Source organism: Mus pahari, chromosome 5 (assembly GCF_900095145.1).
Source record: "Mus pahari chromosome 5, PAHARI_EIJ_v1.1, whole genome shotgun sequence".
NCBI classification, from domain to species: domain Eukaryota; kingdom Metazoa; phylum Chordata; class Mammalia; order Rodentia; family Muridae; genus Mus; species Mus pahari.
Window position 1 is genome coordinate 110,031,028 of NC_034594.1, and position 11,834 is coordinate 110,042,861.

At 51.7% G+C, this 11,834-nt stretch overlaps 1 protein-coding gene across 1 annotated transcript; it reads left to right on the forward strand.

The window, feature by feature from the left end:
* The first annotated feature begins 6,060 nt into the window (after positions 1-6,060).
* On the forward strand, positions 6,061-9,109 carry Phlda3 (pleckstrin homology like domain family A member 3). Its single transcript, XM_021198616.1, has 2 exons — positions 6,061-6,845; positions 8,454-9,109. Exon 1 carries the CDS (start codon positions 6,404-6,406, stop codon positions 6,779-6,781), a length of 378 nt encoding a protein of 125 aa, XP_021054275.1. The 5' UTR covers positions 6,061-6,403; the 3' UTR covers positions 6,782-6,845; positions 8,454-9,109.
* The last annotated feature ends 2,725 nt before the right edge of the window (positions 9,110-11,834 follow it).

Here is an 11,834-nt window from a genome sequence, read left to right on the forward strand (position 1 = left end):
ATACAGAGAGGGGGCAGGGTGGGGCAGAGCTATGGGTGGACTCCTGCCCCTGTAGGTGAGCTACCTGTTTCTGATGAGCTAGGAACAAGGACCCGGCTGAGGAGGGATCAGCAATCATCCTCTTTTCTTACCTCTCTGGGGAGTTCCTGGGGCCCTGGGAACCAACCAGGCTTTCTCGGAAATCATTATTAGCTTCACAAAACTGAGCTTGACAGCCTTCAACTTACAGTGGGAAACGGAGGTGTGATCGGGGTGTGACTGTCCAAAGCGCTGTTGAGCTGGTGTAATTCCTCGAGCGTCCACTCTCTTAGCTGAGCGCTCCTTCCAGTCAGGGGTCCATAGTGATTGCTCAGCATCAAAACCAGGGCTCTGACTCAGTAGGTCTAGGGTGGAGCCTGGAATTTGCTTTCCTGGTGTTGCTGGACCTGGGCGGTTTAAAACCCATTGCTCTAAACTCTGGCTATCTGTTTGAAGTATATGGAGTAGTATCAATGATGTATAACAAGGAGGCTCCTAGAAAGGCCTATTTTCTGGTCCCAGACCTCCTGAACCATCAACATCGGTCCCTAGCAGCATAAGTAAGCTTTACAGTTCCAAGGGCTAGCCAGGTACCCAAGGTGAGCAGGGGAAACCGCCTCTATGTTTGCAGAGGTTGACGGAGGGGGTGAGGAGAGGGTCTGTCTATTTGATGTGATGCTGATATTCCCCAGCAGGAGAGTCTGCTGTGCCCACCCAGGAAAGCCCCACAGATGCCCTGAAGACAACAATCTCCAGGAATGCGTTTGAAATCAACCCTGCTTTCAAGTCAGCCCTGGATTTTCAATTTCATAGAGAGTTCCTAATGTAAACTAGACATTGGTGGCACATGCTTGCAATCTCGGAACTAGGACAGCTGAAGCAGCAGATCTCAAGTGTTAGGCCAGCTTGGGCTACATACAGAGACTGCATCCCCAAAAACCAAAAAAAAAAGAAAACCAAAGGGCAAACATCTTCAGGTTAGCCCACCCACACCCCACGGTTGTATTGGTCACACATCACTAAGACGCTTTCCAGATTTAGCCTACACAGCAGAGGTGGGCTTCAGTTTATGTGGGGTCATGTTTCCCACCATGTTATGCTTCTGATACTAAAACAGTCTCCATTCAACCACAAGTTTTAGCCAGCTCTCTCATTTGTTTTATCTAAACATATTTATTTAATTTTATGTGTATGGATGTATGTGTGTGCGCCTATGTGTATGTCTGTAGCACATGTGTGCAGAGCCTGTGGAGATCAGAAGAAGGGTTGGGATTCCTGGAACTGAAGTTAAAGAGGTTGTGAGCCACCATGTGGATGCTGGGAACTGAAGCTGAGTCCTCTGCAAGTCCCATATGGGCTCTTAACTGCTGAGCCATCTCTCCAGCCACTCAAACTTATTATTCTTCATTGGATACATGTCGACGTGTTAGGTACTTAACTAGGTTTGTAAAGGAAGCAAGATGGGTGAGGATTGAAAACCTTGAGCACTATAGAAGGATGACATTTAAAAGAAAAATAATTCTGTCCCTTGTCACCCTTTCTCAGAGGGACTATTAATGGTTGAGTCTTGGCCTTTAATCGTTACTCTTACGTATTGATTTAGTTTGTGAGGGAATGAGGGAGACTCGTGAATGCCTTGGCGTGTGTGTGATTAGAGGTCAGAGGGCAACGTGCAGGAATCTGTTCTCTTCTTCCAGTGTGTGGATGGCGGGGCTCCGGTCTAGTAGCAAAGGCCTGCTGGGCTACCTTTATGAGACACATTGAGACACGCTGTTTCTGTGTAGTTCTGGCCAGTACAGAACTCACTGTATAGCCCAACCTGGTTGACGATCTTGACTCTCCTGCCTCAACCTCCTGTGTGCTGGGACTAGAGATGTCAGCGCTAGGTCTAGCCAGCTTCCATACTATTTTAGATGGTATACTTAGACCTCCTTTACAGTTAAAAGCTTACAGTTCCTTAGCTTTCAGCAGCATCACCCTGTTCCACCTCCCAATTTTTTAGCTGTATTTTTCTGTTTTGCCCACTCATAAGTAAACGTTTACCGAAGCAGGCCTGGGGTGGTGGTGCACATTTCCAGCACTTGGGAGGCAGAGGAAGGCAGAACTTTATGAGTTCGAGGCCAGCCTGGTCTACTGAGCAAGTTCCAGGACAGCCAGGGCTACAGAGAAACCCTGTCTTGACAAACAAAACAAACAAACAAACAAAAAGTGTTTACTGTGAGCCAAGCAGCATCTGATGCTGGAGCTATGAGGATGAAGAAGATCGTGAAGTCTTGCTGGCATACAGCCTATATTCTAGGACAGGACAAACAGTAATCAAATAGGAAACAGAGCTGAAGAGGGCAATGCAAGTGAAACAGAGAGGGGGACATGGTGTGTCTGTGGGGAGCGGGTGGAAGGTTGAAGCAGGGTATTGGGGGAAATGTCATGAAGAAGGTAAGAAGATAAAGAACAAAGAACTGCAGGAGGTGGCAATGCAGAGATGCTCCCTTCAGTCAGAATGCAAAGTGCAAAGGTCATGAGGAAGGGGGTTGAGGTTAGAAATCTAGAACAGGTCCTAGACCAGCAGTCCCGGAGGGCCTTGCCGGCGTGTCGCTAGCATTAATCTTACTCATTGCTCTTGGGGATCCTGAGCAAAGTGTATCATCATTTTACATAGTTGACTTATTTTTCTTTTTGAGACAGGGTCTTACTGTGTAGCTCAACCCAGCCTAGATGTAGACCAGGCTAGCCTCAAACTTGTGGCAGTCCTCCTGCTTCTGGAGTGCTGGGATTATAGGTATGTATTATTAATTATGCTGGATTAGTTTAAATTTTTAATATTAATATATTTTATTTTAGAAAGATTGTTTACATTTATTTTAGACAAGAACAACCTTGATTTTTTTTTTTTTTTTTTTACCCTTCCTTCCCCTAGACAGGGTTTCTCTGTGTAGTCCTTTCTGTCCTGGAACTCACTCTGTAGACCAGACTGGCCTCGAACTCAGAAATCCGCCTGCCTCTGCCTCCTGAGTGCTGGGATTAAAGGTGTGCGCCACCACTGCCCGGCTATCCTTTTGTTTTTATTTGCAGTTATTACAGCTCTGCATCCCTCTGCCACATTCTACACTGTCGATAAAATTATCTTTACTGCTGTGCCTTTGTCTAGCAATGTCTAGCAACTTTGTCTAGCAACTTAATTTCTTCAAGTAAATGTTTAAAACAATAGCTCTGGGACTGGAGAGAATACTCAATTGGAGAGATGGCTCAGCTGAGTACTGACTGTTCTTCCACAGGACCTGGGTTCAATTCCCAGCACCCACATGGTAGCTCATAAACACAGACATAAATGCAGGCAAAGCTACAAAGCACATAAAATAAAAATAAATGATTAAAAAGATAAATCCGGCTACTTTGTTTGTTGGTTGGATGTGGCTATTCACCCAGCTGTGTGTGTCCCTCTGCATGGTCCCTTCCATCCTTACAGTAAGTAGAATGTAGAATGGGACATTCATAGCTAGAGACATTCTTGGCTCACTCCCCGCCCCCTCCTCAGGGCCTTTTGAGTCAGCCCCAAACAGCTGGACTCAGCTTGCCTGACGGGGCAGATCAGCTTTCTATTTGGTAGGGGGAAGGGGAGGCGGCAGCTCTGGGTTGCTACAGGGGACATTCTGTCCATCTGTCCCATGTGGGGTCAACAAATCAGTGTCCCAGGACTCAACCTTCTCCTCCCCCCCCCCCTCCCCCTCCCCCCCCCCCCCCCCCCCCGTGTCAGGGGCCTGAGAAGGCCAAGCAGTGCTTCCTGCTCCTGGTGTAGTTCCCTGATGGGGAGGCGTGCCCTGTACCCTCTGCTCTTGGAAACTTGATCTTCATATTTAATAGTACAACCTGGGCCTGAGTGCCCCTCAGATGGGGCTTCCAGGAAAGATGTCAATCCTGGGGGAACTGAATTGTCTTTTCCTAACCCCAGGAGGCCACATGACTGCAGGTCAGTCAGTACTCCTGGATTCCAAGGACAGCAGGAGAGGGGCCCAGAGCAGGATGCTCCACAGAGTTTCCTCCTGTGCCCCTTCGCTCACTCTCTTCCTACCTGATGTCACCACCCTTTCCCTTCCTTTCTCCACCATCTAGAAGCCTCTAACCCTCCAGCCAGTAAGGAAAGAGTGTGGGTGGCCATGTCATGCGTTACAAGGGCTCAGTGTTTATGGAGAGGCAGGGTGATGTCACCAGCAGATTCCAGGTCCTGTAAGCCACCATACATTCATGCCCTAGACTCTCTGATTACAAAGCTGCAGGATCCCATTTAAGTTGTTTGAGTTCTCTGTCTTGGTTTTTTTTCTTTTTCTTTTTCTTTCTTCCTTCCTTCCTTTCTTTCTTTCTTTCTTTCTTTCTTTCTTTCTTTCTTTCTTTCTTTCTTTCTTTCTTTCTTTCTTACATTTTGTCTTGGGGATGATCCAGTAGTTATAGAAAGCATCAGTGAACGAGAAGGAAGCAGCAGAGATGGGCTCAGTGGAGACACTCCTCCCGGTGCCACACCCCACCCCCATTTCCTAAAGGAGAGAGGGTTGGTCAAGGCAGGATTCGGCCAGGTTGGTCAACTCAGCAGGCCCTAGAAGAAGGCTGAGAGGAAAGCCACATGGTAGTGGCTGGCAGACAAGGGTCCCTGAGGGCACTGTCTAATCTCTCTCCTGGAGAGGCATTGTGGGAGTTGGGAACTGAGGAACAGGGAGAAGGTCAGAGGGAGGGACAGACAGATACTGGGCACAAGTACTCCACATACAGGGCTCTGGGTGAAACTCTCTCCACAGCTGGCTTGGTTCTGCAGGGGAGGGTACCCCCCGGCTCACAACAGAATCCTCCCTGTGCCCGTTAGTTTTTTGACATTGAGGACCAAAACATGAGGTGTGAGTACAAAGAGGTCTTCTTTCTGATGAATTGTTTATCATTAGTCCCAGAACCTTTACGATTAACATGTCCATGAGTAGATGTTTAAGAAACTTTTCCTGGAGGGGTTGGCCAAGAGGGCCAGACAAGGCCCTAGGAGAGACATCTTTCTCCGGCGTCTGATCTTATATAAAGGAAGACACAGTAGGAAGACAGGAATAATTGAGTTGCCAGATCTGTTCCGGGTCCTTCATGAAGAGCCACTAAGTTGTCCTTCACACCAGTCCTACCAGATCAGGACAGATTAGTTATCCCATTTGACACATGAAAGTATGGAAGAAGGTTAGACCATTGGCCAGGTAGGAGAGATAATGCAATCAAGGAAGAGAGGTTGGAAGCCAACTGAAAGAAGCCTGTCTCCCTTCAGCTTAGTGACCCCAGGAGAAGCCCATTCTCTGGTGTGGAATCTGCAGAGAAGCCACAGGCTGAGGGCTAACTGCAGTAGGCATGGCTGGGCTCCAAGTTAATGCTCTGTGAGACAACCCCACACCCACAGCTCGTGTGTCTACTTTCCATTGATCCATCAAGATTTCTCTCTCCCCACTTTATACACACTATTTTCTAACGCCTACCCTAAGTAGACGCAGGGAACGGTGGGAGAATAGTCCGATCTGTGGCCAGCCTCCCTTGAGCCCAGCAGAGAGACATCTGCTGATGATGGTAGAGGGACCCAACACTAGCTTTTTGCAGAGGCTGGGGGACCAGAACTCTTGCGCTCTGAGAAGCAGCCAGTATTTGACACCCACCCTGCCACGGTGTCACTGCGCTATCGCCAAGTCCGCCCCACCCCAGGCCAGCAATGACCTGGCTCTTCTAGAAGACGCTCCTCGGCCCTCCCCCACTTCTCCTCGTCTGCCCCCTCCCCTTTCTGCTATGTCCTGGGTGTGAGGCTGGGGTGAGCGGTTGAGGCTGGAGGGTCGGGTGAGGGGCCCGGAGGCTGTGTTTTAAGAAGGGGCAGCCCGCAGGCTATTGAGTAAGCAGCCCCCTCCCGGGCCGGCGCTGCTGATGGGTGTTGGAGCCCCGCTGCAGCCCCGCCCCCCGGGGCCCTGTCCGGGCGGGTGCGCGGCGCAGAGGGGAGGGCTAGCGGGGCAGGAATGCGCGGCGGGCGGGCGGGCGGGCGGCGCAGGAGGCGAGCGGCGGAACATGTAAGGGCACATCCCGCCACCAGCCGCCCAGCGCGCAGACGGAGCGTAGGGGAGCGGGCGTGCGGGCGGCGAGGCGCAGGGCACCGGGTAGAGGCTCGGGGAGGTCGGAGCGGTGCGCAGGGTCCCAAGCCGGCGGCGAGCGAGTAGCATCTGCACGCGCCTCCCGGTCCCCGCTGTCTGCGACGCGGCCCCGGCCTCAGGCTCGATTGGACAGGGAGCAAGGCCAACCAGCCCCAGGGCGCGAGAAGCCGGCGCTGTAGAGCCGGGACAGCCGGGATCGCCGCAGCCTCCAGCGCTGTGGGAACCTCGGGGTGCCCATGACGGCGGCGGCGACCGTGCTGAAGGAGGGCGTGCTGGAGAAGCGCAGCGGCGGGCTGCTGCAGCTGTGGAAGCGGAAGCGCTGCGTGCTGACCGAGCGCGGGCTGCAGCTCTTCGAGGCCAAGGGCACGGGCGGCCGGCCCAAGGAGCTCAGCTTCGCCCGCATCAAAGCCGTGGAGTGCGTAGAGAGCACCGGGCGCCACATCTACTTCACGCTAGTGACCGAAGGCGGGGGCGAGATCGACTTCCGCTGCCCCCTCGAAGACCCCGGCTGGAACGCTCAGATCACCCTGGGCCTGGTCAAGTTCAAGAATCAACAGGCCATCCAGACCGTGCGGGCCCGGCAGAGTCTTGGGACTGGGACCCTCGTGTCCTAAACCACGAGGCGTGTCATTTTATCGACATGCCCCCTCCCATCTCCGTGCCCAGAAGACATGTCAGGTGAGTCGCAGAGCACTGAACCCTCTCTCTTATTCCTCCTCTGCTCTCTATAGAAAACCAGAGGCTTTGGTTTCTATCCCAAAGCTGGACGATCCCAGGAAAGGTTGTTGGGACCAACAGAGAGTAGGATCCGAAGAGAATGTATTTGGGAAGCCCGGACCCTTTGCCAAGTGAGCAGAGCCAGGCCCTTTCCCTAGAGCTCCAGGCAGGAGGGTCCTTAATGTGACCCAAGTGTCGGAGAGGAAGATGGGTCTTAGGAGAGAGAGCACGGGTGGGATAGGCCTCCTCAGAGATTGGTTCATCCAACATAGGACTTTTGCGTTGTATGACTCTCTTCCAGAATGAATGCATGTTGGAAAATGTAAGCGTTGAACTGCGGTGACAACTCACTACGGTGTATTGAAGGAGTTATAAGGGCTTGCGAACAAAACCATGCTGTCCTAGCTCCCCACATGGGGCCTCAGTAGAAGGCTGGGCTGAGCCAATGGCCTCAAAAACTCATTCTTGATAATGGGATTTGGGGCTCCAGGACTGAGGTATGGGGAGGATAAAGGAGTGTGAGATGTGGAATGTGAGATGTGGCCAGGACATCATTGCAGGGACGATAGGCCTGGCCTATCCACGAGTGCTGGCCAAAAGCATGCTGGGCCAGAGGAGGAGAAGCTAGAAGAGGGATGGGTGGGTGAGAACAGGATGGGGCCATGCATCACTATTCACGATGTCTTAATCCTCCTTGAACAGTAAGGCAGAAGGTTGGCGGGGGTGGGGAGGAGGGTTGGTTTGTGGTTAGAATGGCTCAAGGGAGGGACCAAGAATAGAACCTAGAAGCCATGGCACTTAGCCGTGTGCCCTCTTCCCCAGATACTACTCCCTCATGGGAACCAGAGCTGGGTTAAGGAGGGGTTTATATAACTCTGCCCTTAACTTCTCCAGCGGAAGCTTTGGTCCCTCTGGACCCAGCTACACCACCCACAGTGCCTCATCCACCTCCTCTTCCATCTCCAGTAAACAGAGGTCAGGTGATCCTAGGGATCATCTAGTGCTCCGCCCCTTTGAGACTCCGGTTTGCTGCCCCCCCCCCCCGAGAAGCTGGATATAAAACAAATGCGCTGGGCTAAGAATGGGTCCTCCTTGATCCCTTAGGATGCAGAGAGGGGCTGGAGGAAGCAGTTTCCACTGGCCACAGCATGTTATCATGCCATCAGCCTTCTGTCCGTCTCTCCAGTCAATCCCTGGTCAAAAAATACTTGGGGAAAAAAAAAATGGTTGCCCTAACACTCACAGACCTTTTTTTCTTGCCAACCATTTCCTAAACAGTATAGTTTAATGACAATTTATATAACATTACATTGTGTTAGGTATTAACAATAATACAGAGATGACTTCAAGCATATGGGAGGTTTGCATAGGTTATATGCAAAACTACACCCTGTTAGAGAAAGAAGCCCCCGGATTTTAGTGTCTGTGGTATGACCCGGAACCTGTTCCCTGTGGATAACAGGTGTGGTCACATTATTTCCTTCTGTTCTGGTGTAGAAAAGGTTGAGAAGACCTGGTGTGAGGCACGCAGTAAATCAACCGTCCTAAACTACTGTTCTTGCTTTCCAGCTTCTCTGTCCGCTTTGGTTGGTTGGGGCCTGACTACGTGTGATGAGCCAGACGCTATCAACATGAGGAAGATATACCCATCATCATGGAAGGAGCCAACCGGCCAGAGACGGAGAGCAGAAGCCAGTAGGGGCTGAGCATGAAGATTCAGTTCCTGGACACTGACTGTTGTTATATCCAGCTCAGACCTGTGAGCCACAGGCCTGGCCTCCAGTATCATGATGGAGTACTTGGGCCTTACCTGGTCCAGCCCTTGGTTCTGGGTTCTGCAGACTGCTGTTTGACCTCTGGCTTTGAGACATGCCCAAAGAAGGGCTGTTCTTCATGGCGTGCTAAGCCAGTGCCTCAGAACTCAGGAGGCCAGCCTGGGGTCCAGAAGATGACCACCCTACCTTAGGACAACCACTGGACTCAGCTTGTGGAGGGGGGTCTGCTGGGCTGGAGGCCTGTGCCTGGGGGGGTCTCCTGCTGCTTAGGTCCTTTTGGGACCCCCCGCCCATCTGTACCCTTTCTTTGCACACTTCTTCCCTCACCCCTGTTGCCCTCTCCTCACTTCGGTGTTGGGCCTGGAGGGGGTGGGGGTGGGGTAAGGGTTGGCCCTTTACCATTTCATGCTTATTCCAGAATGAAGAGGCCCAGTTCATGGGCAGTAACCACGCTGTCTACTGAGTGAAATTCTTTTAACTGCAGGACACCTAGAGCTTTGGAGCATCTCTTCTCTAGCCCACAGGCCCTCTGAAAGATGTAACTTGAGAGATACAGGCACTGTACCCCCAGTAGACATGGCCTCATTGGCCTTAGGAAGGAAGGGCCCCAGTGTGACTGAAGAATGTCACAGTCCTGCAGCTGCCTCTTCTGTAGAGGGTGACTTTGTCCCTACTAACCTGGGAAGTGGCTCTAGTTTCCAGGTAGGCTTCTCTCCCTGTGGTTTACACATGCAGATGCACACATTAATACGTAATGAAGACTTCCTTGGTGGCTAAAAGGGGGGGTCATTTCTACATGGGAAGCTGCAGAGGAATCAGGACCTTGAGTTAGAACCAGAACCGGCTGCCGAGTGACCCCTGCGACCTTTCCCAGGATAACTAGCAAGTCTCTCCCCTCCCTGGTGCAGAGCGGTGCCTGCTTCAGAGTCTCTCCAGAAGGAACAATGAGGCCGAGGGAACTTTACTTCTTAAGAATTTGAAGTCTCTTTAATAACCTTTGGCTTCTCATATTTCACCCCTTCTGGTGTCTCTTGTTTTCGAATCAAACTTTCCCTTTCTCCTGTTCGTGTCCTTGGTCCTTAGAAGTCTCCCTCATGTGGGATGGGAACTGTATCTTACAGTCGAATATGGGTGTATGGTTGACCGTTAACCATTATCCTACTTATTATCTCATCAGTCTACCACTACCCCATGGATCGCTTAATCCCACCAGGTCAAAAAAATCATCATCTCCCATGCTAACCTAGATCGATGCTATAAAGGTTAGGGCTGAGCCAGCATGCGCACTGTGATCCGTTGATGATGTCTTCTTCTTTGGGTGGAGAGAGTCAGCACTTACATGCTTCAGGAATGGAGAGAAAGTTGCCATTCCTGCCTTGATGTAGCTGTCAGTGGGGAAGGGTTAGTTTTCCTGTCCTTGTGAAACAGCCGACTGACTATTCCAGCAAAGCCCAAGAATTGCTCCTGGTGGTGGAGATTCAGACTTAAAGAAGTGAGGCATTGGGCACTCAGAAATGGGGAAGGAAGATGAGCAGAAATAGTGTCTCTTCTTGGGTACTCTGATTTCCAGTGGATGTGGAGGAGCAAAAAAAAGGCCCCGTTTCTGCCCTAGGAACCCAGAATTTAGTGGCAGACAAACCAACAGCAACCGGGACCAGTGGAGCTGGCCACAGGAAGCCTCAAAGCACTGGGCAGTATTTCCTTGCTGTTCAGTGTTGACCTCAGCAGAGCTGAGAGGGGTCATTGTGCTGCAAAGGGCAGCAGACACGGGCAGGGCAGAGCGTCAAGGGCAGAGGGCAGGTGCTTGCTTGGGGGATGGAATCAGGCTCTGGTTTCTGAAGCTCCCTACTTTTTTAGAGACTGAGCCTTGGTTCCAAGTGTGTTTCGGTTCTTGCCCAGAGCCAGCTTCGGTGTGTCCTTTCTGCTAGGTGAGTCCCAAGCTATCTAAAGTTCACCATTAGAGACCCTCTTGTGAACCTGGCACATAGCAGGCCCCTGGCACACATGCGTTGGTGGGGACTGTTAGAACAGAATGGATATTTACCAAAATTGAGAACCCTGGGTTCTCAGCTCTCACTGTAGAGAGAGGTCTGGGGCTCCCAGAACATATTATTTCAAAAGACCTTTAGGGGAGTTTCAGGCTTTTTGGATCGCAAGGTTGGCCTTTTTGCTGTGAATTTCCAAGAAGGAGCAGAGGCCTTCACCCTTGGAATGCCTGCTGTACTGCTGAGTAGGGGAAAAGCCCCTTTGGTGACAGAGGCAGGTCAGGGTGCCAGGAGACTCTCAGGAGAGAGAAAACTGCTCAGCTGGGCCAGAGGACACTGTGAGGCCAGGGAGGGGCTGCTGCCACCAACTTTCCCCCTGCTCTGGCAGCCAGGGCCTCGCCCGGCCTGATCCATGAGTCATCAATGGGAAAATGAGACAGGGCATGTCTCAGCTGAACAACTGGAGTCCGAGGAGGTGGGGTGGGGAGGCTGAGGGGAGAAGGGCTGGGCTCGTTCTGCTCTGGGAGAGCCGGGTTGGGAGTTGAGGCTTTGGCAAGAGTGAGCCTGTTGCAGGGAAAGAATGGAGAGAAGGTGGGAAAAGCCAGAGTCCAGAGCTGGAACTGCAGAAGAAAGGAGAGGGTGAATCTGCAAGGCTCGATAAGATTGTCAGCCGGAAATCTGGAGCCAGTGATAAGGCACCACGGGCAGCTGTGCCACCAGGGCCAGCATCCAAGGACCCTAGCAAGAATGCCAGACTGGATGCCAGGCTGCCCTGAGGCTGTATGGAAAGCTCTGGCTTGGGTGCCTCCAATCTACTGTTCCCATTTGCCCACCACAGTCCACCAGAGTGAACTCTATAAAATGCAATTGATTTCTTCTGCCGGCACCAGCAGCTGCTTGTCCCTCGCAACGGGCGAGTTCCCATCCTGACTGTGCTCCCTCTCTCTCTACTGTGCTTAGGTTTGCACACCCAGGACTCCACAGGTAACTGTTCCCATCCCAGAACCAGTGAAGGTCACCTCACACTACAAACCATTTCCTCCAACTCCTCCCACATTTTGGTATCATGGCTCAGAGCTTTCACGCTCCGAGACGCCTCCCTTGCTGGCCCTGCCTGCAGGCTAGCCTGAGTAACCGCTCTTCCTGCCGTGTGGCCATTTCTTCTTCATTAGTCACACTGAATGAGATTG

Excerpts from the sequence above, each read along its gene's own strand:
- Phlda3 (XM_021198616.1), top strand. The coding sequence starts at position 6,404 with ATGACGGCGGCGGCGACCGTGCTGAAGGAGGGCGTGCTGGAGAAGCGC.